A 26696-nucleotide genomic window follows, 5' to 3' on the forward strand; every position below is an offset into this window, starting at 1 on the left:
AGAACGACTGGTTGCTATGACACACACTGACCACCAGGGGGAAGATGCTCAATGCAGGAGAAGCTCGGCTCAGCCACAAGCCGGGCTGACAGCTGCGAGTGCAGCGGCGGTCGCGGGAGCCTCTCCCACCTCCTTGGCAGCACTAAGGATGTCCGACTGCAGCTAAGCCATCAATTGGACATCCCCTGAGGGGTCCTGGACTGTGAGAGGGTGCAGGCCAGGCTGAGGGACCCCCTCCCCCACCTCCGAGTGCATGAATTTTTGTGCACCGGGCCTCTAGTAGTATATAATCAGATTAAAATATCAGAATGTATTGGAATAGCATTACAACCAATAATCTGCTTTTAAGGCTTATTCTTTTCTGATTCTGTAAAGATGAATATTCAAGCTTTAAAGGGCAAGGTATATGGTGGATATTTGCTATTATTTTAGCCCCTCAGCATTTGAAACCCTTCCTATGTTAAGATTCTCTACCTTGGTAGCTAGGTGGTAGAGGCTGAAAATCCCAGATGCTTGCTTTCCCATGCTTGTTATAGTTAATATGCAGACATACGACCTGGGTGTCACATTTAGATCCACTCACCAGATTTTTTCTTTTTTAATCCTCACCCAAGGATATGTTTTTATTGCTTTTAGAGAGAGAGAAGAAGGGGCGAGGAGAGAAAGAGAAACATCAATGTGAGAAACATTGATTGGTTGCATCCCATTCACGCCCTGACCAGGTATCAAACCCACAACCTTAGTATGTGCCCTGACTGGGAATGGAACCTACAACCTTTTGGTGTATGGCATGCTGCTCCAACCAACTGAGCCACCTGGCCAGGGCCACTTGCACCAGATTTTGACTTAGGAGCTAGTTATAAAAAATAAAACAAGCAGTAAGCACACAATGCAATATACATATGATGTATATTACTGTATACCTGAAACCTATATAATTTTATGAACCAATGTCACCCCAATACATCCATTAAAAGAGAAAATAAAATAAACAGCAACATACCCAAAGGGGAAAAAAATAAGTACATAAACTAAGTCCAGAAATGAAGCGCTTTCTTTCTCTTTGGAAGACTCAACTATATGATTGTTGGGGAAGGGAGGAGAACACGAAAAAGTGGCTCCCTCCTGGAGAGTGTGCTCAGTGGTTGAGCATCGACCTATGAACCAAGAGATCATGATTCAATTCCTGGTCAGGGCGCATGCCCGGATTTCGGACTCGATCCCCAGTGGGGGAGTATGCAGGAGGCAGCTAATCAATGTTTCTCTCTTACATTGATGTTTCTCTCTTTCTCCTTCCCCTCTCCCTTCCACTCTCTAAAAAAAAAAAAAATCAATAGAAAAATATCCTCTGGTGAGGATAAAAGAAATTAAAAAAGCATTGACATAGAACTTTTATAAAACTGGAATGCTGGACAGGAAAACATTAAACAAATAATGAATATGGTAACTTGTTATGAGATTATACTACTTGCATGGCACAGCAATATACTTTAGAGACATTATTACATTTACTCCTCACAGTGACTTTTTGTTGGTCCTTTCAATAAAATAGCAGGGGCGGGGTGGGGGGTGGATGGGAATGGCCAAATATCTTGCTTAAGGCCACACAACTCACAAAATGTGGACCCAGGAATCCAGCATTGGTTTCCTGATTTCAAAGTTCTTTTTCTTTTCCTCATATTATTACAACCCAAATCTAAATAATTTTGAGTTCTGAAATGAATACTCAGGAGAAAAGAAGTATGGGTGAGTTGGAAGTAGTAGGGAGGAAGTAAGAAGCAGTTAAAAATATGTCTTTGTTAAAAGAATTAAGAAATTGACAAAGCACAGTGCTAGCAAGATGTTTTCACCAATGAATATTTATTAAAAGCCAGGGTGCACCAGGCACAATTCTTGTCCAGTAGGCTAACAGACACAAATGATGTAACCAATTCACTTATTAGCTTATCTGATTAAATAAAATACATTTCATAGAAATGATTATAAAATGCATTGCAGACAGAAACGGAATACCTTTCATATTACAGATCTTACGGTACCTAAATAATTATTAATAAAAACCAGGCAACCCTATGGTAAATAGAAGTTATCAAACCACCGGTTATTTCTTTACTTTAGTCAGCAAAAGCACAAAAGCATGCTGTCGTTATGCTGAAATGCGTTTCAACATTCAATACAGACATCCTTTTTTCAAAAGTAACATAGTCCACCTATAATCTTAAAATTTCCATGTTTTTCATCGTGTATCAAATCACATTATATTTTTTGGTTTAAAGAGTAAGTTTATTTAGTACTTCAGTCCCAGGTCTCACAGATTCTTGACTTGGGGCGGGTGAGAATCAGTTCAATTACATATTAGAGGGACAAAACAAAATGTAAACGGGATGGTTTATTTGCTTTGCCCAATATTTTTGCCAGTATTCAATTGAGAAGTTAAGATACACAGATGCTTTAAACCAGAACATAACAGTAGAAGGAAAAAATAAGACAAAATGCTGGGGTCATTTCTTTGAAGCAAGCCTGTCCATTAGAGCTCCTTATTGCCTTCCGGAGAGTTATGGCTAAATCTTCAGAGGGCCACCTCAGGGCTGTTGGCACATGATCTATCCCTTAGCTTGAAGGCTGCGGTGCAGAGCAGGGTGGGAGGGACTGACAAGGCACGTTGTGGAGTGTTTGCTGACACAGTCACGATGGCCACCGAACCACAGTCGTTTAAGAGTATCCACCAGGTCCTCCCGAGATGGGGCTGGTTCCTTCAGGCAGCAACACGGAACACTTCCTCAGAGAGTCAAGGTCAACTTTTATTGCACAGGAACCAGGATTATTCCCCCTCCCCCTTTTCCTGAGCTGGAGACCTCCAAGCGCGAACGTGGCTGGGTGCCTCTCCGCTCGCTCCTCCGGCCAGCAGGGAGCGCTCGCCGGGCGCCTCCCGGAGCACCTTCTTCAAAGGGAAGCGCGAGGTATCACGTTGGCCCAAGCAGTCTGGTCTGTCAGTCGCCATTCTCAAGCAATTTCTGTAAGTTGTTCTGTATCTTGAAATAATAACAGAGAAGCTCCTGTTATTAAATAGAATGGAGTCTATGAAGGGCATATTTGCTATGGCCTATGTAGTGCTTGAGATTATTAAAAAAAAAACTACCCAGCGGTTAACTTTGGATCAGCCAAACAAATGCTTTTTAATAGAATAGAACTGTTAGTCAATCCACTTTAAAAATGAAACAAGAGCCAAAACCGGTTTGGCTCAGTGGAAGAGCGTCAGCCTGCGGACTGAAAGGTCCCAGGTTCGATTCCGGTCAAGGGCATGTAACTTGGTTGCGGGCACATCCCCAGTAGGAGGTGTGCAAGAGGCAGCTGATCGATGTTTCTCTCTCATCGATGTTTCTGACTATCTATCACTCTTCCTTCCTCTCTGTAAAAAATCAATAAAATATATTAAAAAAAAAAAATGAAACAAGAGAGGGCTGGGAAAGAAAGCGGCACAAAGATAAAATGTCCGAAGAGACCCAGAGCAAACAGGTGGAAGAACTACACAGCACTGGAGACACCAGGTGTGACCCAAAGCATTCGGACACAGCAGGGAGCTGGCCCTTACAGAGCCCAGTGGATAGTCTGAGACAAACACCACATACTAACGTTTAAAGTTCCACCCAGCAGCGTGGCTCAGTGGTTGAGCGTCAACCTATGAACCAGAAGGTCAGGGTTTGACTCCCGGTCAGGGCACCTGCCTGGGTTGTGGGCTCGATCCCCAGTGTGGGGCATGTAGGAGGCAGCCGATCAATGATTCTCTCTCATCGTTGATATTTCTATCTCCCTCTCCCTCTCCCTTCCTCTCTGAAATAAAAAAGTATTAAAACAATAACATTTAACTTTCTTATTAGATATCATACATTTCCCAGAAGATTGTGACTTTCACAGGGACAGGGACCATGCCATATCATTGGGTCTCAAGACTACAGTACAGGGTTGGGCATTAAAAATGTGCTTAGTAAATGTTTGTTGAGTAAATGAACTTAAAAGAATTCAGAGCAAGAAATTCTCACCAGCCAGACTCTGATGGTGGTAAGGAACACTGAGAAACAGAAGAGACTGTATTCTTTGGAAAAAGAGTCTGTGATGTCCTACAGGCACACACAGGGTATGTGAAGAGGGAGGAGTTTAACACATCTGTGCCAGGAACTCCATGCATGCTCCCCTTCACCACGCACCATCACCACACACAGGCAGGTTTACACATGAAACCGAGGCCAGAGGCTCTGGAACAAGACCAGTTGCACAGACAGTAAAGGGAAGAGTAGGGATAAGAACAGAGGTCTGCCTCCAGAATTTATGCTTTTCCTCCTGTACTGTTCCACCTTGAATGCCGTTTCCAGTACTAAGGAAATCAGTATTTCCTTTTTCACCCACAAAAGGCATTGCCTTCATCCTCCACATTCCTACTTCATGTCTTCCCTATCTATCCCACAGGACCAAAGATAAAAGCAGGGGTGGGAAGACAGAAAAAGAAATGATTAGATTCCACATATGAGTGCGGTCATGTGATACTTGTCTTTCTCTGACAGGCTTATTTCAATTAGCATAATCCTCTGGAATCTTAAGAACAAAATAAACTGATGAACAAAACAGATCCAGAGACACTGAAACAAGCAAGAGACTACCGTATTTCAGAAGGGATGGGAGGGGAGGAGAAGGGAGGGAGGGGAGGGGAGAGGAGGGAGAGATTAACCAATAAATGTATATGCATAGGAGCACAGCCCATGGACAAACATAGTGTGGGCCTGGGGAGGGGGTGGGAATGTGGAAAAAAGGGGGACATCTGTAATACTTTCAACAATAAAAATTAAAGAAAAAGAAATGAAACCAAGAATTGATGTCCAAAATATATAAAACATACCTACAAAGACAAAAAACCCAAAAGTAAAACAAGGGGGGTAATTTACAGAACAAAATCCAAATGGCCAATCTATCTATATATATAAAAGGCTAAGTGACCATCCAAATGTCCGACCATCCAACCGGTCAGTCCTTACGGTGCGCACTGACCACCAGGGGCAGGTGCTCAATGCAGGAGCTGGCGAGCTGCGGTGACTTGGCAGTGGCGGTTCTCGGTGACGCACCCCAGAACCAGAGAGGAGGGAGCCCCATTTCTCGCAGGGCCACGCAATTCCACCTTAGGCCGTGGGTTATGTTGTTGCTGGGGCACTGTTGGCCCTGAGTCTGATTTACTAGTAAAATAATTTGTATTTTAATTTTATAATACTATATTATATATACACTATTTTGACATGTAATTTTTGCAGTAATGTAATTACCGCATGAATCTTTCTTCTAATTAATTTCCTTTCAATGTGCATGAATCTGTGCACTGGGCCACTAGTAAATATATAAAAAGATGTTCAGCTGTGGTAGTAATCAGGAAAATGCAAACAAAAGCCATGATGAGATCTGAATTCCCACTGCTGGACTGGGTGTCAGGGGCCAGAATGGACACAGATGCTGCCCCTGGGAAGCATTTGGAGATAGACTGCAGAGGATTTCTCAACCCATTAGGCAAGTGGAAAAGAGGAGGGGGTTAAAAACTGTTCGTAGGTTTCCAACAAGGATGCTGGAAAGGGCCTCGAGGCCATGAATGGAAATCGGGAAGTTACAAGCGGAGCAGATCAGGGGGCTTGGACAAGAGCAGTCCTTCAGGTCCTGAGTGAATGAGTGGAGTTGGGCTTGGTTCCCACCGCACGCAGCTGTGGTTTCACCAGCAGGCTGTGCTGCACCATCGCCCGACTGCCTCTGGCTGGAGGGGGCAGACCAACCCCAAGGAACATGGGTGTGGCCTGGTCACTTCTGCTTCCATTCCTTAGAGTCATGTGTGCACTTTATAACTTTTTAAAAAATATATATTTTATTGGTTTTTTACAGAGAGGAAGGGAGAGAGATGGAGAGTTAGAAACATCGATGAGAGAGAAACATTGATCAGCCGCCTCCTGAACACCCCCTACTGGGGATGTGCCCTTGACCGGAATCGAACCTGGGACCCTTCACTCCGAAGGCCGACACTCTATCCACTGAGCCAAACCAGTCAGGGCAACTTTTTAGAACATCAACATATGCATTTTGGCTCTAAATCCACTTTTGTCTGTTTCTGCTGCAGGACAAAGGTTTCTCCAGGAACCTAGCGTGGCCTCTTAGCTGAGTGGCGGGGCTCTGTCCGAGCTCCTGTTTTTCTGTCCCTCTTTATAGAATGTGGTGGCCTCGCCAGGCCGGCAGGAGAATGGGAAGAAACACAGGCGAAGGAGGCAGGATTCTGTGTGCTTCTGGTCCAAAGAATACCGGCATATGCCAGAGGGAGCAAAACAGAAAATCAAAACCAGCCCACTCACTTGGTCAGCAGAGAAGCCCAAGCACTGGTAAACATTTCATTACAAAGAAAACCAAAAATTATCTCAGGTCTCAACAACTACCGTTGTAGAAAGGAAAGTAATTCTGGTTGCTACCCCATACCTTCTCTAGGCTGATTTTGATTTATTTTTATTTTTATTTGTTTAATATATTTTATTGATTTTTTTTACAGAGAGAAAGGGAGAGGGAAACATTGTTGAGAGAGAAACATCCATCAGCTGCCTCCTGCACACCTCCCACTGGGGATGTGCCTGCAACCAAGGTACATGCCCTTGACCGGAATCGAACCTGGGACCCTTTAGTCCGAAGGCCGAGGCCTTATCCACTGAGCCAAACTGGTCAGGGCTAGGCTGATTTTGATTTAAAAGAGAAAAAGGTTTCACCGGTTTGGCTCAGTGGGTAGAGCGTCGGCCTGCGGACTGAAAGGTCCCGGGTTCGATTCCGGTCAAGGGCATGTACCTTGGTTGCGGGCACATCCCCAGTGGGAGGTGTGCAGGAGGCAGCTGGTTGATGTTTCTCTCTCATCGATATTTCTAGCTCTCTATCCCTCTCCCTTCCTCTCTGTGAAATAGCAATAAAATATATTTAAAAAAAAAAAAAAAAAAAAGAAAAAGGTTTCAGGTCAGCCCGTAGATACAATGAAGCGATAGGAAGGATCCGGCATGCCTTGGTGTAAGGACAGGAGTTTGGGAACACCTTTGCTCTCAATACTAAAGTGGTTCAATGTTGGATAATGTTTGGTAAAGCAAAACAAACAGTTTGACTCATTTGTAGTTCATGTTTCTCCCCAAGTAAGTGTAACTGCACGATAAATGGAGAGCTACTGGGCATTTGTGGGCTTGAACTGAACACTTAACTCCTCGAACCCTTTCCTTAAGGGTTAGGGTGAAAACAAATTTTTAGAGGGGAAGGGATAAACACGTTGACAGGAGTAAGAAATGTTAATCAGGCTTAACTAGGGTATTTCTGGCATGCCTCACTTTTTCTCCTGTTCACTCTCCTACTGAGTTCTAAGAATGCCACGGGCATGAGGGCAGGCCTGCCCTACAGCTGCCCTATAGGAAGGTACCTTCAGTGGTACAGGTACATCAGTGGGCTTAGCAGCAAGGACTAAGGTTGGATTCTGAGAGGCAGTAGAGCAGGGGGCTGCCAAGCACAACTCTGACGTCACACAGACCTGCTTCCAATCCCAGGTCTGCTGACTTCCTGGCCTCGTCTCCTTGCGCAAGTTCATAGGAACGTGGATTCTTCTCGGTCACACAGGAACAGTGACACCCATCTCCCAGGGTTACGACAGGGAATGAATGCAATGACTGTGTATGGCCACCGTGGGCCTGGGTGGAGGTGGGGCTGTGCTCTCGGTTGGGACACTCCCTACTGGGTCCCTCCCCGAGCCCTGTGTCAGAGGTCACTTGCCACTGGGCTCTGTGGCACAGAGAACTATTCCTAACCAAGGAGGAACGCCAGAAGACAGACCAACAAGGAAAATGAGATCGGAACCTATTTCTTTGTGGAAGTAAAAAATGGTCTTTCACATTTACCATGTAATCCCCGGGCTGGGTTTGGCCATTTAGGTGGCTTGCTGCACACACCAGAAGGGTTTTAATGTGTGACCACTGATCTATGGCAAGCGGCAGGCACCACCACGACTGCCCCAGCACAGGAAAGAAATCACCTTTTCTAGTTTCATGATGTTCGCGGTGAGCTCTCGGCAGAGGACCTCTGCGTTTAACTGCACCTGTGACCCCAGGCTGGACGGCGCTGCCTGTCTGCAGGAACAGAGAGAACATTACCGTGGAAGAAACACCTCTGACATGTATTTGAACAGAAAACCAGGTTATAACAGAAGAGAATGAGCATTTAACTTGTTAACACCAGAAAGGCCCCACAGTAATCCACTCCAGACTGGATGTTTGGGGGCTAATTCTTAACAGCTCAGCTGGAAATCTCTGAAGCTATTTTTGTTTAAGTGGTTGCATTGTGCCTCGGCTTCCAAACAAAAATTAGACATTTATTTCTTAAACCCCTTTTATTAGCCTCCAGTAACCTCTCTATCCCCACTACAGCATCAATTTGCAAGAACTGTTGCTCTTCTCAGTTGTAGATGTAGCCACTGGTGGACTGGGCAGTGTATGGTCTTTGTAGTCACACAGACTGCATTTGAATCCCGATTCTATTTCAAACTGTAAGACATGAAGCTAATTATTTCTCTGGGTCTCAGTTACCTCATCTGTAAAAAGGGAATAGCAGTAATAAGGTACAGTGAGAGAAAACTGTATCTGTGCATGTGTATATCCATTCTAATAGAGTCAACAGCACATGGCGTGTACTCTGTGTAAAGGAATATCCCTACTTTTAGAACATCTGCTAAAAGCATGTTTCCTAATGTGGAGTAACACTTTATTTTACTTTTTAGGCAGTATGTCAAAATCCTCATGGGAATGGGTTTAAAGGAAAGGGCTCTGTGTCTGAATAGGTTTCATTAGGTCAGGCATGTAAAATGATTGTGATGGAAAAATTTCCCAGGCACCATCAAACAATTACTAGTCACACGGATCTTTACAATGAGGAAGAGTTTTGAAAGTAAATGGGCCAACACAGAGTTATCGGTGATCAAATGTGCTGAGTTACTTGAACTGCTTCTCTCCTACAAATGTCTTGACTCCCCTTCCAGCTAAACGTCCATATTTTAATAAATGGGCCAAGGTCACAACTAAGTCTCAGGATAAAAGAACAAGATAATGTACAATTAGGCTTGTTTCTTGCCTCATCACTGGCAACACTATAGCAACTCAAGAACATGCACAGTCAGGTCATTCATTTCTGGGGCCTTCCCACCTCTGTATTTCCCATGTATACACTTGAAATATCTCATACAAAATGTATGCTTAATTAATATTTGCTGAGAAGGTTGCTAAGCTCAGGTCAAACATCTAACTAATCTGAATAGCAAGCAGATGCTAGCGTAGGAGGGACTTACTCAGCATGATGGGTGTCCATAATGGAGGTCAGCGACCCCAGCTGCTCCTCCAGGGTGTTAATTCTGTATCTCATGTAGAAGGTCGAGAGGATTAGCGCACAGACACTGGAAAGGAATACAAGAGAGATCTCAGAGGTCAATGGCCAGGCCCTGATGGTCACAAAATAATAAACTCAAGAAACAGCCCTGGTCGGTGTGGGTAAGTGGTCAGAGCATCGGCCTACACACAGAAGGGCCTTGGGTTTGATTTCCTGTCGAGGGCACACACCTGGATTGCAGGTTTAATCCCCCGCTCATTCGGGAGGCAACCAATCGATCTCTCTCTCTTACATGAATGTTTCTCTCCCTCTCCCCCTCCCGCCCTTCCTCCCTTCCCTCCTTCCTTCCTTTCCACTCTCCTTCTCTCCCTCTAAAAATCAATGGGAAAAATATTTCAGGTGAGGATTAACAAGACAAAACAAAAATAAAACAATAACTCAGAGCCAGCTGTACATTCTTCAAGGCAAAGTATTTTCTAAAACAACTCAGCCAAAGAGATTTTAAAAAAGATCTTTCTTCAAAGGTAGAAGCTTGTCACAAAGCTTTAGAGCTATCAAGGGATTTAAAATTCTTTAGCCCAAATTCCTCTCCTTGGTGTGAGGAAGAGCCCAGAACCGGGTCTGGCTATTTTCAGAAGAACCACTGATTACAGACTGGAAGTGAGGGGGAAGTTAAAACGTCAATGCCCATGTTTTCAATCAAGGGGATGACATTTTCAAGTTGTTTTGGCCTCTAGCCAGAGAACGTGGGTTGGATGGAAAATAAACAATCAGGACAAAGATGCTTCATTGTAGTTTCCCAGCCAATAGTATCCACTCAGCCCTCAGTCCTCCGCTGGATTTGGCACAATCAGTTTGCTTTCCATTCCTCCCTCTTTTCACTTTAAATGAGAAAGGGATGAACATGAAAACGTGACCGAAGCTTAAGGGAAAAAATGTTGCAATAGGAGACGAAAACTGTGGAAGAAAAGATTTGGGTCACATTAGAGACAACTGAGATTTACAGTGGGTCTTGGCAACATGAAAAAATGATTTCTTTCAAGAACTCAATACATATTTTTATTGATTTCAGAGAGCAAGAGAGAGAGAGATAGAAACACCAATGATGAGAGAGAATCATTGATCGGCTGCCTCCTGTATGCCCCACACTGGGGATGGAGCCCGCTACCCGGGCATGTGCCCTGACCAGGAATCAAACCCTGACCTTCTGGTTCACAGGTCAACACTCAACCACTAAGCTATGCCATCTGCGCGAGAACTGAATCATTTCCTGAAGCCACTTCCAGTAAATTCATGTACTTACACAACTGCATAGAATAGAAGAATATGGTGGAGAGTCGGACGATTCTGAGACTTCACTTTGTGTAAGATTCCAATGGATTCTGACTGACCTGTTGGGAAGAAAACAAAAAGTGACTGTTTTAAAACACCTTCCAGCAATATTGCTATGGGGAAGAGGTACTTGAAACAGATAATTATTCCCAAGTATAGAAATCAAGGCAAATACTAACAGAAGCTTCCTGGTGTCATTTTAACCAGTAGCTACAATTCCTTCCAAATTTTCCCTTCAGTCCAAATTACTGAGGACCTCCTCTGTGTTAAGCATTGTTGGAGGGAATGGTAAACCATCTAGATATCCTCCTTTTCCTCATACCAGTACAACTGGTAACTGGTTATTAGAATAACTTGTGGCCTGGTGCATGGATTCATGCACATTGAAAGGAAATTAATTAGAAGAAATATTTTAATATTGCTATTCGCCCTTTCTCTATAATAGAAGTGTCAGAGATGAGAGAATATTAGCAAAATGTATATGAAAATAATATATAAATTAACTAATAAATAATAACATGATATAACAAAAAAGACATGATATGAAAACAACAAAAACATGATATAAAAACAACATTGATAAAAACAATGACTGATAAATTGATTAAACTTATTCTAATATCTCCCTGAATAACACATTAAGAGTAAAAACACTTTCAGAGTGCTGGACTAATTTCCCTTGTGATAAAGTATTTACAACTTTAACGTCACGCTCTTCGAATTCGAAAGAAAGCAACATATAACTGATCATGTCTGAAAACAGGTTCAGGTAGGAATATTCCTACTCTGTCTAGAGTTTGTCTTTGTGATTTATTAATAGTCATGGCAAATGCTGGCATCATGGGAAACTGTCTTTGAATTAATTTAAATGGTAGGCCAGTGTCAGATGGGGACAAATCAATTCTTGGAATCAGAACAACCTCTCCTTCTGCAGATCCTGTTAATACTTCAGCTTCGATTATGTTAGGTCGCAATCCTTTGATAATAAATCTAGTACCATTACAAAGACCCCATTTACTATTAAGATTTCTCAGTAGCATGATGATTGCACCTACTTTCAATTTTAATTTATGACACAGCATTCCCAAAGGAGTAATACTATTAAGAAATTCGATGGGAAAATTTTCCTTTTCAGCATCATCCGTTGAATCGATGGAATTATCACTCAAATAGGTGTGAAAATCTCCATCAAGTATATCCAAAATTTCTTCATTTAACTTATGAATGTGCTCATTTTTAGGACAAAGGATTGCACGTTTAGATATATATTTAATGTTATCTATAGATATACTATTTCCAAAGGTAGCTTCAATAATAGATTCATTACAAATCATTTCACAGGGGATTTCAATAATATCCATTCCTAAATGAAAACTGCTATCAGGTTTGCCATCTCCAAGAATCTTTGTTTATCATTAATTTTTAAAATATATGCTGGTTATTCTGGAAAATTTATATCATTTGGACAAACTTTGCCTTTGCTACAACATCGAGTAAATTTTCCATCAGATGATTTTTCATCGGAGAAATTTAGTGATAGGCAAAATTGACACGTAACAGTTATTCTACCACAACTATGTTAAAAAACAACCAAATTCACGATCAACAATAACAGATTGAAACACACATGTGCGATTGGCGCCAGTGAGAGATTTATATGTATCGCGCATGTGTGAGTCAATGTTTATTTTTAAATTGCCAGTGTGTGCCATATGTACTGGTCGGACGGTCGGACAGCCGTACAGCCGGTCACTTAGCCTTTTATATATATAGATTAGTACATAAAAATAATTCATTAATTTGAGTTTTAACAGCATTTTTTTGAATCACAATCTCAAAGTATTCTGAGTAACAGAGGGGCCTCCATGAAGGCTGTTCACCTTTATATCCCCCACAGTAAAGCAGAGGACTGAGCAATGTTTGTTGAGTGAATAAATAAATATGCAAAGACCTACAACAAGAAAGGGGGGTGGATATGAAAGGCAGCCATGAAATGAAATGTGAGGGCCCTTTAATAGTTACAAGCAGATCCTCCACCCCCTGCCCCCGCCCCCAATCTGCTCCTCACCGTGTACAGGGAGACTCTTGGCTTTGCCTTCAGGTGCTCTGTTCACCTGGGCATCTGCCCTCATTGGCTTTGCTTCTCCCTTGGAGACACTGAGGACTGTCTGGGATTCCGTCACGTGGAAATCTGTCAGGCCAAATGGGGCTGGATAAGTTCTTTCCTCAAAACACTGAAAATGTAGTATCAACCACAAAAGCAAACCAAGCTCTCAACATGCACAATGACCAAGTACATAAATGGATCTCCTAAGTTCGTTGAGTGGCTGGGGATTGCAATCCAATGATGGAGCAATCCTATATAATAAAAGGATAATATGAAAATAGACCAAACGGCAGAACAAATGGGACAACCGAACAACCAGTCGCTATGACGTGTGCTGACCACCAGGGGGCATGCATGGAACATGGCGGGCATCAGCCGCGACGGGATGGCGGAGCAGGTGAGCGGTGGCGCCAGACCATGGCGGGGCACCGGTCACTGTCATTGGGGTGAGCCTCTGGTGGTTACTAAAAATTCTTCCCACACACTGCAGTTCCGCCTGGCACTCATACCTGCTGCCAGCGCACAGCACTGGTCCCGATGGCTCAGTGCCATCAGCGGGTGTGAATGGCAGCTGCCACCCCTGATTGCCCCTGAGGGCTTCTCCACCTCCCCCTGCTCCTGAGGGGAGATCGGGGCCGGCAGCCACCACTCGCACCCACCCCCAGCGCCAGCCCCGCTTGCACTTGCAGCCAGTGCTGGAGCCGCCGTTCGCACCTGCTGCCTGGCGCCGGTCCTGATTGCTCAGCACCATCAGCGGGTGTAAGCGGCAGCTGCCGGCTCTGATTGCCCGAGGGTTTCTCCACCTCCCAGGGCTCCTGAGGGGTGATCAGGGCAACAGCTACTGCTTGCACCCGCTGCTGGCGCCGGCCCCAATCACTCTGCACCTTCAATGGGTACGAGCGGGGCCGGTGCTGTCAGTGCGTGGCAGTGGCGGCGGTGGGAGTGGGGCTGCTGGCAGACGGGACCGGGGACGGGGGCAGCGGCGGGAGGGGCCGGGCGGGGGCGCAGAGGATGAGCCGAGACCCAACCCTGTACCTACCGCAGCCTCGTGGCCCACAGTTCCTTTCAAGGTGCACGAATTCGTGCAGTGGGCCCCTAGTTAAATAATAAAATAAGGACGGTCTGTCTTTACCCTAGGGACTCATGGGGATGATTCAGCTGTAACAATTCATAATATTCTTAAAAAAGGGAGGGAAACAGTATGTTTCTCTTTTTCAATCAATGTAGTATTATGTTGATTTATGAGGCATTTATTAAATATGCATAAATGGAAATGGAATTTTACCACATAGGCAAATCTGTGTGCTGGAACTTCCCCCAGATTCCCTTTCCAGTTGTTAACTAGGAAGACAAACGGGTGTTTTGTTGTTGTTGTTGGTTTGTTTTGTGTTTTTAAGGGGTGGGGTGAAGATGTTTTGTGGAGAATGAAAAGTTAGTCAAGATACAGAACTTTCCAGACCTCTGGAATTCTCGGACTCGGGTGTCTGCGAGCCGGAGCTGCTGTAGCCTCCCAGGTCTTGCCTCCTTTGTTGAACCACTCCATCCAGATCTGAGAACTCGTCGTTGAAATCCTGCAGGGAAGTGATGAAACAGAGAGAGGACATTTCCCCTGTGAAGAAGGCAGGCCTTTGTAGGCCCCAGCCTTTTTCCTTAGGCCTGACCTATAAAATATGGAAAGGAAGGAAGGATTTCCCCAAACTACTGGGATTTTCCCAACGGATCACCGGGCATCTGCTTCCTGAAACTGAGATTCTTCCGGGCTGTTAGAATTCTATCAACAACAGAGGCCAGCTTGCTCTGTCTAGCAACAAATGTCTAGAAAACACCGAAATGCTGATGATTGAAAAGCAACAAATGTCTAGAAAAACACTGGAATGCTGATGATTGAAAAGCTGCAGAAGCCGCACTTAGCACTTTATGATGAGAAAGTGACGGAAGTAGCCATATATAAAAGAAAAATGTAGACAGAAAGATCTAAATGCATGTTTGAATATGCAGACACAGAGAAAGGCATTCTTTGATTATAGTTTAAAAAAAACATATTGGAAACAGACAAGGGCAAATGGCTTTAAGAAATTAGACCCTGAAAGGAAAACTTTAGCTTTTTTTTCTTCCCTTCACTAAATCAAAACAGGGTCAGCAATATTACATGTAAATTACAGAAGGATGATAAGGGAGTGAGAAGGAGGGAAAACGTGGAATGTGTCCCTTTGTATCCCAGCCATTCCCCCCACGTGCTTCAGAACCAGAGAGACCAGGCTGTCACTGAAACACCCTGGGAAGGCACAGTGGGCTGACCACTCCACAGTCTAGTTAGCTGTCAAATGAAGAGACTCGTCTTGTAAGCAAGTTACCAACCTTCCACCTTCAACTAGCTATCTGGGTCATTTCAATGTCATGCAAGATTTTTATAGGGAACGAAAATGGAAAAAATTCAAGTCTCTTCGACGTAATGACTATGTATTGAATGCCTGTCATGTACGAGGCAGTAGGCAAAGCTCCTTCCACATGGGATTGCACTTACCTTCACAGCCACTTTGTGGGGTTGGCATTGTGCTAGATGAGGAAACTGAGGAGGGCAGTTACAGAGCCTGTCTGATGGCATAGCTCAGCGGGGTGGAACCAGATTTGAAACCAGGCTTGTTGGATTCTAAGTCATATGCGTTTAATTCTATTTTGCACTATTTTTCAAAGGTTTTAGAAAAGGTTTTATAGAAGTTTTTTTAAAAAAATTTGAGATAAAATTCACCATTTTAAGTGTACTATTTGGTCGTTTGTAGAAAATTTACAATGTTGTACAACCATCACCACTATCGTATTTCAGAATGTTTCTATCACCCTGCCAAAAAGAAACCTTTACCCATTCCCAGTCACTCCCAGTTTTCCCCTCTCCCACGTTCCTTGGCAAGCGCTGATCTAGTTTCCATCCATATGGATTTGCCTATGTGGAACATTTTGTAAAAATGGCATCTACAATATTGTGGCCTTTTGTGTCTGGCTTTTTTTCACCTGGCATGTTTTCAAGGATCATCCAGGTTGTAGTGTGTAACAGTAATTCATCATTCCTTTTTAGGAAAAGAATATTCCATTGTGTGGATAGATTACATTTTGTTTATCCATTCACCCATCAGTGGGCATTAGGTTTGTTTCCACTTTTTTGCGATTACGAATAACTAGATGCCTGGTGACGGATTTGTGCACTGGTGGGGTCCCTCAGCCTGGCCTGTGGGGATCGGGCCCAAACCAGCTCCTCCCAGGGGTCCTGTATTGTGAGAGGGTTCTCGGATGACGCACCCGGAATCGGGCTCCCTCCTCTCTGGGTCTGGGATGCGGGTGAAGAAGATTTGGGGCCAACAGTGCCCCAGAAGCAACCTAACCCACGGCCGATTCCACGAGGAATCAGGCTCCCTCCTCTACTGGTCAGAGCATCTGCCCCCCCTGGTGGTCACTGCACGTCATAGCTACCAGGCGAACGGTCGAAAGGTCAGATGGTCGCTTAGGCTTTTATATATATAGATAGCTATGATCATTCTTGTTCAAGTTTTTGTGTGGATATATTTTCAATCCCACTACTTTTTGAATAGCTCTCAAAAAAAGATTTGTAGATCTTAAAACCATGGGCTCATACCACTTCACCAAAGGTATTTCAACATTCAACAAATAATCAATTTGGGAATAATCAATTGAATCATATGGCTAGGACTCTCCTGAGCCAGCTTACATCATCACAGTTCTACATCGTGTACAAATGGGGGACTTACTCCCCACAGGAGATTTACTTGACAGTCAACAAAGTCTAAAGGAACCAAAGAATCTTTGCCTTTCATTTGGGCATTATAGCTTTCTTTACACACACACACACACACACACACACACACACACACACACTGAGTGGCCAGATTATTATGATCTCTGACCTCATAATAATCTGGCCACTCAGTGTGTGTGTGTGTGTGTGTGTGTGTGTGTGTGTGTGTATATATGTATATGTGTATGTGTGTGTGTATATATATATATATATATATATATATATATATATATAAAATCAGTGGCCCAGTGCATGAATGGCCCAGTGCATGAATTCGTGCATGGGTGGGGTCTGGCCAGCCTGGCCAGGGTGAGGGGACATGGGCGGTTGGCCGGCCTGCCTGCTGGTCGAACTCCTGATTGAGGAGACAATTTGCATATTAGCCTTTTATTATATAGGAATATACACTGAGTAGCCAGATTATTATGCATTCAGAGATCATAATAATCTGGCCACTCAGTGTATACATATATATTTTTTATTTATTTCAGAGAGAAAGAGAGAGAGAGAAACATCAGTGATGAGAGGGTATCATTGATCAGCTGCCTCCTGCATACCCTCAACTGGGGATCAAGCCCGCAACCCAAGCATGTACCCTTGACCAGAATCGAACCCGGGACCCTTCAGTCTGCAGGCCTATGCTCTATCCACTGAGCCAAACCGGCTAGGGCTATAGCTTTCTTTTTTTTAGTTATTTCTAGGTATTACTTATCTTCTCCATTAAGCTGTCAAGTCTTTAAAGGCAAGAACTAGTCTAGATTTTTCCTGATGTCCTTAAAGCATGTCCTAGCACAGAACCTTCAACACAGAAGACATCCAACTGTTTGTGGGATGAATCATGCCCCACCCCGAATAGATTGGTGAATGTTTCCAAAACAACACTGACAAGCAAACGCAGCAAGACTTTATGAGTATCTCTGGTGACCAGTCATCCCAAGGCAGCCCACTACCGGGTTTCTTTTCCTTTGCAGGACAACCCTTCAATTCCTTGAAAGAAGTTTATGACCCCGATGGTCATCCTCTTCTTCAGGACACAAATGCCCTGTTTCTTCAACTTGCCTCAACTATTACGGTCCTAAGTTCCTCCTGCACTCTGGTCATGGCGGAAGGAGACGTGTAGTTGCACCACATATTCCCTTCCTTTTGCATTTAGACACCATGTAGGCAACTCACCAGAGGCAGAGATGAAGGGCGGTCTGCCCGGAAGCGGTCTGCCCGGAAACTGTTTTCAAGAGAAGACGGGTTGGGACTGTTACCAACACTTGTATTCTGCAGTGATTGAAACAAAATGAAACACCGGGTTAACTACGGAACTGGAAGAGGCATGGCAGACAGACAAGTCACTGGGGATCGGCAATGTACTCACATCTAAGTGTCCACACACGGATTTGAGTAGTTTATAAGTGGAATCTCTGGAGAGGAGGGAGACAAATATGTACTGAAAACAAAACAAGAGTAATTAATAACAGACACTGCCTGATGAGAAACGAGTATTCAGAGTTCAAACATTTCTTTGTATATATATATATTTTTCATTTTGAATGATATAGACCATTCTCTGGTCCATATACTCATTCTGCTCACCCACACATTCAGTTCTTATTCCACTCCTGCACTAAAGGAAATATACTCCCCAACGATAGCAACAAAACCCTCAAACTCAATTGAAGTAATGGACAAACAGAGAAAAATGAAGGCTCCAATATCCTGAGAAAGGCGCCCCAAATCAGGACCAGAGGAAAAGACCTGGGCATTAAAAAAAGGCTAGTGATATTTACTAGACCCTCTCCACCTCCTTTTTTGTTGTTGTTTTTTGTTTGCTTGTTTAGGTATCTAGCAATTCCTGAGGGTCTGCTTTTTCTGCGCTGATCTCGCTTTCCACTGAAAATTTCCCAGGGGCTCTAATAGGCTCGTTCTTTTTCAAGCCACTTCCAGATCCTTCCTTGTACAAATATGGAGATTTCTGCAGACGGTGCTTATAAGTGAGTTATGGGAAAGAAGTAAAATCAGAGCCAGACAAGTAATTTGGAGACCAGTGACATAAGGAAAAATGATTTTACCCTAAACAGTGTGTTGAGAAAAATATTAAAACTCACTCTTTTTCCATGTATTTGAGCCATGGAATCTTTCCAGACTCACTTTCCAAATTTTGTGATTACCCCTCTCATTCACCCATGAAAGAAACTAATACAATTTCCAGTACAATCTACATATATAAAAGGCTAAGCGACTGGCCAACTGGCCAGTAGGTATGATGCGCACTGACCACCAGGGGGCAGATGCTCAACACAGGAGCTGCTGAGCGATAGCAACTTTGCAGAGTGCCCTCTCACACTCTGGGACCCCTGGGGGATGTCAGACTGCTGGTTTCGGCCCGATCTCCACAGGCCAGGCTGAGGGACCCCGCTCACTCCGCAGACGCCCTTTGAGCCCCGGTGCTGCCCCAGGTGCAGCTGGTCATGGAGGGACCATGAGAAGTTGGCTCCAGGGCATGTCTGGCCTGTCTCGCCCAATCCTGCCCCATTGGCCACCTTCTAATTAATTTCCTTTCAATGTGCACAAATCTGTGCACCGGGCCTCTAGTATAATATAATACAGTATTATAGCCCAAAGTAGTTAATATTATAGGTTCTGGCATTAGAAAGACACAGTTGTAAATTTTGGCTCTGACATGGAGTAGGCCACATTGGGCAAATTGCTTACTTAGGCCCTCTTAGCTTCAGTTTTCTTATAACAATATCTACCTCCAAGAGGGTGGAAGGGTAGACTAAATGGGAAAACATAAGGAAGTATTTAGCATATGCCTGGCAAGAAGTACTTAATGCTTATTAACCATTAGTTTATCTAAATATTTTTTTCAAAAACAGATATTAACATATTTCCTAGCTCATCTTTCCCTCTTCAACTATCCAGTATGGTTACAAATGGAATGTGGCTTTTATGCTTTCATAGAAATAGTAGGCAAAATATTAAAAAATAATTTCCAGTAAAATATGGATAACCAAAATATTCCACTCCCTCTCTCTTCCCAATCTGAAATAAACACCTCTCAGTGCAGATATTTCTGGTTGCACATGACTGTGGCATCACAACAGTCAACAACAGCTTGAGAATTCCCGTAAAGAAGTGGGATAGAGCCCAGCCCGTGTGGCTCAGTGGTTGAGCATTGACCTATGAAACAGGAGGTACCTGGTGGACTGGAGACCCAGTAGGGGATGTGTAGGGGGCAGCCGATCAATGATTCTGTCTCATTGGTGTTTCTATCTCTCTCTCCCTCTCCCCTCATTTCTGAAATCAATAAAAATATCCTATACAATAAAAGGCTAATATGCAAATAGACCGAACGGTGGAATGACCGGTTGCTATGATGCGCACTGACCACCAGGGGGGCGCTGCTCAGTCAGAAGCTGGGCTCACGGCGGGGGAGCACAGCAGTGCTGGTGGGAGCCTCTCCTGCCTCCGCAGCAGCGCTAAGGACCCCTTGGGGGATGTCCGCCTGCTGGCTTAGGCTTGCTCCCTGAGGGGTCCCGGACTGCGAGAGGGTGCAGGCCAGGCTGAGGGACCCCCCCCCCCCCGCCCCAGTGCACAAATGTCGTGCACGGGGCCTCTAGTATTTAATAAAAAAAGTGGGATAGGTAAGGCAACATGGAAGCCAAGAGGGGCCAGGAACTGGTCTGATTTGCGCGCACATAACAAGCACAAGTTTTAGGTATTTGGGATGCCTTTGGAGAGGTCCCAGCTGAGGTTATGGGGCGGCTGGCCACCCCCACTGCAGGGACTCCCCACCCTGTCAACAAGGTGGTGATGGTTGTTGTTTTAAATCATGTTAAAGACACTGAATGTCAATTTAGACTGACCTAACAGATGTTAGGGAAAGGGAAGTTAGGAAGGAATTTTATTTTTTTGACCTCGGTCAAGCAAATATAATTAAGTCAGCGGGAAATTAAAAATTGGCAACAATTATATTAGAAGAAATCATCTTGTGAGGGGAAACAACACTACAGGAATGTCTAAAGGCTAGGATTTTACAAACCAGTCTTATATATACTTGGTGATTCCCTGTGGGAGATAATGATATTTATGGTCCAGGGTCTAGGTCTCGTCAGGAGGCCCATAGAAGGGAGATTAGAGCAGATGGAGCAAGGTGCCCTGCTCTGGGGCATACTCACCCTGTCTGTGACCGTCGCTATAATCAGGGCATTTGGCACCAGAAGGGCAGTTTTGGTTTTCTTTATCAGGGTTACAGAGAAAGCCGGAATAGAGATCTGAAACAGAAGCACTGCATTAACACACTGGTTAAGACTTCACAGAACAACACTTGAAGTTTTCCTGTTAAAGGAAAAAACAAACCAGCAGCAGGCTCTCTGGGATCCATGAAAAGTCCATCTTAAAGAGTGGCCTGGGTGTGTCCCTGAGCTCCTTATGCTGTTGTTAATGCAAAGCCAGAGAATAAATCGGAATCATCAGTCCTGCAGAACAGCTTCCTGGGAAACCTTTATCTTTAGACTTGGGACTAGAATGCAAAATTTACATTCATGTTAACGATAAGCCCAAGGCTCTAAAGAAGGCTGCTTTTGCAGGCTAATCTCCCATACCCCACTCTCCTCTGTCTCAGGCACATGTGGGTGGGGAAAAGGTTGAAAAACACTGGTGTAATAGAACCATTACCGGACAGAAAACCTGGAATTTGAATTCTCAGCTCAGTTCCATTATTGTCTACATGACCTCCTCTACCTGATGAGTTATCCTTTCTAGGCCTCAGTTTCCTGACCTGTAAAATGGGGTCAGTTTTATCTACTCCCCAGGATTTTCTGTAGATTAAATGAGAACGTATGGAAAATGCTGACCTTCCTGTAAAGTAGATATTCTAAGAGATAAGGACATTTGTGTAGCGAGGCATATGACTTGCTTAAGGACATAAATATAATTACAAAGACGGGATCTGAACAAATCTTATCCTAAGTGTAGTTCTTTTTCCATACAATATACTACAAGAATGTATCAGATGCCACAAAGAATAGTTGATGCTCCTGACACTTTTATGTTATAGTGTATCCCTTCAACCCAGTTTGGTTTTCAGGGATCACATCACTTTGATCCCTGAAAAACAGAGTCACACACACACCCATGGTAAAAAGAATATGACCTGAATCTCTAGGTGCACCCATTCACTTGAACATAAATTTTGCAAAAATGCTTTATATATTCTGAAAGAGATCAACGAGGTCCGTGGGGAAGAGGAGGTCCTTATGTTAATACTGGCAGTTTAAAGGAAGGAAAAAACCACGCTTTTAACGTTGAATATTGCATTCACACTTGGGTGGAATTGTTCTACTGTCCCTCCAGTTATAGGTTGAGATGACTTTGAAAAAAGATGTCAAGATCTACTCAGACAGATGGCGATGTAAAAATGAGTCTAATTTTGTTTCTGAGCAGTGTTGAGGGGCTATCACTTTGGATTTCTTTTCATCATCTAAGGCATGGAACACCCTTACGAAGGAGTTTTCAATCAGTTGCTTCATGAGTATAAAATGACAACTAGATCACATGTGAGAAATAAAGTGGAAATAACAACCTTTCAGTTCGAGCCTAGGTGGAACGTGATACATTCAATTTTACAAGCCTCTGAAAATACCAGTGGGCTGAGGTCCTGATTAAATGAAGACTACACTTTATTAATATTTCTTTCCAGGGGAGGGTGTTTAGAAAAGTCCTCTTCCTACAGAAGATCGTGGTTGCCTTTAGTTCACATTGGATGGTGTTGGAGCCAGGCCTGCTGGCAGGGAGGAAATTCCACCACGGAGCGGAGGCCCCGTCTCCTTGACTCCATCCTTCCCGGGGAAGCAATGTACATGGCACTGTCACGCTCCTGTGTCCCCACTCTGCGGACTTTCAATCTCCTGTCTCTTAGATGTAGCACATGCAAGAGCAACCCCAGCGTGGCAAGTCTTTAAAAACAGGGTCACTGCCCTGACCGGTTTGGCTCAGTGGATAGAGTGTCGGCCTGTAGACTGAAGGGTCCCAGGTTCGATTCCAGTCAAGGGCATGTACCTTGGTTGTGGGCACATCCCCAGTGGGGAGTGTGCAGGAGGCAGCTGATCGATGTTTCTCTCTCATCGATGTTTCTAACTCTATCCCTCTCCCTTCCTCTCTGTAAAAAATCAATAAAATATATTAAAAACAAATAAACAAACAAAAAACCAGGTCACTCCTTTCACCTTTTCTTTGGTCAGTTTTCTCGTAGGTGGAAGTAGGATTTTGAAACCATTGGCAGAATCATCTTCATTTGAAACTGCACATGCTGGCTTTGTGAATTCCCCTATCCTTCACAAAGGAAGACTAAGACTTTCCTCACTAATGTCTTCACACCCTGCTACTTCGGTGAGCTGTTGGCTCTCCCTGAATTCCTGACAGCCATCTTCACCACCTTGAACTGCATGGCGCTCAACCCCCAACCCCTGTTCCCCACTCCATGAACAAGTTCTTAGAATCCAGAAATCTTAGAAATAGGGTGGAATACTGCTTAATATCGCTTTGCATTATAATGATTCAGATAATACTGTGCATCTAAAACAACACTGTATAGTAAAGGAACAATACAAAAATAACATTTGACCTAAAATTAGCATGCTAGTTTGCTGACTCAACACCAACAAAATAAAGAATTTCCATTTTATTTGTTAAGTGGTCTTTAGCTAGAAGACTGCCCGTGGCTTTAGGGAGAATACTTAAATAAAACATATCTGTCACTTAAAAAGAATTTTTAATCAGCTACCTCATGAATATAAAAGCTGCTTACTCATAATCACAAATCAGAATGCTTGAAACCTCGCTGCAGTCAGGCACACCCACACGGCATTTCTCCGACTCCTTATTCGGGTGGCCTGAATGTGACAGCACAGCTCAAAGGGCAAGAATGTCAATGGCATGGAATTCTCTTCCCTTCTGATGCCACAGTCCCAAGGTCCTTGTTTTAGAAGGCGGTGGCTTGGGAAGCCGCCAACTCCTTCAGGCTGTTCTCCTTTGTGGCTCAGTGTGTCACGGGCCTCTGTTCTCCCAGTTCTGTACTTAATGGGGATGCCAAGGTGTCAGTCAGCACCCAGTGGGGATTGTGGGTATATGACTCTCAGACTCAGTCATAATGCTGCAATTCCTGCTCCTTCTGGGCTGGCAACAGTACAAAGTGAACTCTGTAAGTAGCTTTTTCTAGATGGTTAACTTGTATGAATACAGAACAAAATCAGTATTTCTTTAAAAAATTGTTTAATGTACATCCTTGAAACTGATTGTGGAATACTTTTCATAGGAATAACGTGTCCTCTGGTGACACCAGCCGGGTAAGAAGGATTGAGGGCAGGATTGTGGGAGAGGGGGAGGTGTCGGCATTGAGAACCTCTCTGGTGGAACCACCAGTAAGGGTATAATAATGACACAATATTTACAAATATTGCTACATTGAAAGCAAGTCATATCCACAGGGTTAGCTTCCTTTCTGAAAAATGATACTAACCTTAGTGTCTTTTCCAAAGACCTTGGAATGAAAGCAAATCCAGTTTTCTGATACAAAGAGCTTCCCTTGGTATAAAATTTCTTTCTGCAGAGCACAGGTAAAGCCTGAGAAAATATACACACGTATTACATCATTTGGAAGTTACATTTAGGACGAGAATCCTGTATAGATGCTGGTGACTCAGGGATGGGCAGAGACAACCCCCTCCCAGGCTCACAACATCTATCACCTCCTTTCAGTCATCTTCACTGGAGGAAAAGTATAGAGACAAGGGTTTGTTCTTTTCATTCAAAGTTTTACACATCTTAGCATGAAAATCAAACCAGAAAGGCAAGTCTGTCACTGCAAATGAGGGTCAAGAATGGTGTTTCAGGAATCTCCTCTATGTAGGAAGGCTGCCCCCCTTCCCTGGGACTGTCACTAGTGACGCCCTTTGAGATAGATGGTCCAACTGCCGGTACAGCATGTGACCCATGCCTTCCTGCTTGGAGATCATGGCTGGAACCAGCATCTCGTCTTAGCACTGTATGTGGAGGGGCTGGAATGGAGCCCTGGTGAGCCCCTACGGCGAGTCAGCACATGTCTGTCCACCCAGATCTGTGTGTCCTTTTAGCCTTCTTTTAGTGGCCTGTCTTGCTCCAGGCTTGTTATCCTAATCTCAGGACATCCAAACACAATGCATTTCAGCGGTAGATAGGGAAGGCGAAGATATCGTTCTGGAATCATCTTGGATTGACTCCATATCAAGTAGGGAGACTCAGGTTCCCATTCTACTCGTCTTTCAAGAGCCCCGGTGAGAGCTGCATGAAGCTGGCGTTGCGGCTGCCTCGTGTCTTTCAGAAACCACCCCTTGGAGATTCAGTCCCCAGCCCTCTTCCTCCTCCCAAACCAATAAGCATCTTTTCAACTATGGAGCTTAAAAAGCCAAACGGGTCAGAACTTACTTTGCCTCAGTGGTTCTTCAGTCGGGACTTCAAGAAACAGCTTGTGGAAGTGCAAATTTGCCTTGTACTACAGTGGGAACAAAACAGAGACATGGCCGCTCTCAGTTTTTTGTGGAACATCACACATTTTAACTTCAATTTAAATGACACAATATACTTTCCCTCCCTTATTTCAGCATCTTCATGAATTCCATCTCTCTGATCTTACAGTCTCCAACAGAACCCTTCAGTGGAAGGCAGGGCACAAAGGGTTCCTCTGCCAACAAGACCAGTGACTTGCTGGTTGCATATACAGTATAACCAGGATGCAGCGGGTGGTCAGCCTTCCCCAGGTGCTGGATAAGGATGTCCCGCGTAAGAAATGAGAGGGATGCTAAGGAATCTCACCAGGGAAGGTAGTAGATCCCAGGGCACTAAGGCTACAGGTGAGTAGTCTCAGAAGAGGACAGTGGTTAAAAACTCTGTAGTCACATCGACCCGAGTTCAAGCTTGGTCACACTTCTTTGGTATGTGATTGTGGCCTACTCATCACTTAACCTCTCTGGGCCTCAGCCTCCTCTTCTGTGCCCGAGGTCAAAAACGACTTGCCTCCATGGGATGCCCTAAGGCTCAAATGGGACAAAACAGCTAAAGGACCTACTACCTGGGATTGTCACTAACACTGTTATTGTTGTGAAGGCGGTTCCTTAGCCAATGTCCCAGGGAGATGACCGTCAAGACCGGTAGGGTTTGTGTCAAGGGAGGGAGAAGGCCCAAGAGTCTGAAATGTTGAAAACCTCTTCATTTTCAAGGCATCTATTTCTACAACTATGACAACAATGTACAGACCAAGTTTCACACTTTGCAAAATGCTTTCACAAACCACCCAGGATCGCCTGGGAACTGACATCCCCACTGCCTGGGTCAGGACACTGTGCCTCAGAGACACCGGGTTAACTGGAACCACAGCTCTCAGGCGTAGAGCTGGGTCCTCCTTCCAAGCACCACTCTGCCTGACAGATGCTTTCAATGGAAAACTCTTAGGAGCAAAACAGATCCTTGATGTCTTATTATCCAAACTAGGTGTGATCCCAATGGCAAAAGTGGCCCTAGTATTGCTGTCAAGAAGAGCTTCAGACAGGCCGTGCAGATGACTGATGGTCCCCACAAGTTACTATCTATGCCAGGGTGGGCAAACTTTTTGACTCGAGGGCCACAATGGGTTCTTAAACTGGACCGGAGGGCCGGAACAAAAGCATGGATGGAGTGTTTGTATGAACTAATATAAATTCAAAGTAAAGGAGCGGATGGGAGAGCAAGAGAACCAGATAGAACAGCCGGATCCAGCCCGCAGGCCGTAGTTTGCCCACAGCTGATCTATACTAATAATCTATACTAATAAAAGGGTAATATGCTAATTAGACTGGGTCGACCAGACATCTTCCAGTTGTCCAGTCCTCCTTCCGGACAAAGCCACAGTGGCGGGGGCCGAGGCAGAGGTGGTTAGGGGCAATCAGGCCGGTAGGGGAGGGCAGTTAGGGGTGATCAGGCTGGCAGGCAGAGGCAGTTAGGGGCAATCAGGCAGGCAGGCAGAGGCAGTTAGGGGCT

At 44.3% G+C, this 26696-nt stretch overlaps 1 protein-coding gene across 4 annotated transcripts in view; it reads right to left on the minus strand.

The window, feature by feature from the left end:
• Positions 1 to 1834: 1834 nt before the first annotated feature.
• The window catches only part of GRAMD2B (GRAM domain containing 2B), a 110686-nt gene continuing 85824 nt past the window's right edge, over positions 1835 to 26696 (minus strand). For 3 of the 4 annotated variants that reach the window (XM_080677577.1, XM_080677578.1, XM_080677580.1), the window contains 11 exons: positions 25110 to 25176; positions 24166 to 24269; positions 20825 to 20920; positions 18022 to 18093; positions 17829 to 17924; positions 14307 to 14418; positions 12809 to 12931; positions 10712 to 10799; positions 9371 to 9475; positions 8066 to 8159; positions 1848 to 3032 (listed from right to left, as the gene is read on the minus strand). In XM_080677577.1, the coding sequence (XP_080533703.1) occupies positions 2991 to 3032; positions 8066 to 8159; positions 9371 to 9475; positions 10712 to 10799; positions 12809 to 12931; positions 14307 to 14418; positions 17829 to 17924; positions 18022 to 18093; positions 20825 to 20920; positions 24166 to 24269; positions 25110 to 25176 (999 nt within the window). In that variant the 3' untranslated portion in view covers positions 1848 to 2990. Of the gene's footprint in view, positions 3033 to 8065; positions 8160 to 9370; positions 9476 to 10711; positions 10800 to 12808; positions 12932 to 14306; positions 14419 to 17828; positions 17925 to 18021; positions 18094 to 20824; positions 20921 to 24165; positions 24270 to 25109; positions 25177 to 26696 lie in introns of all 4 variants that reach the window. The other variant, XM_080677579.1, reaches the window with a different exon arrangement.

This window comes from Plecotus auritus, assembly GCF_963455305.1.
Source record: "Plecotus auritus genome assembly, chromosome: 7".
Classification (NCBI taxonomy): Eukaryota; Metazoa; Chordata; class Mammalia; order Chiroptera; family Vespertilionidae; genus Plecotus; species Plecotus auritus.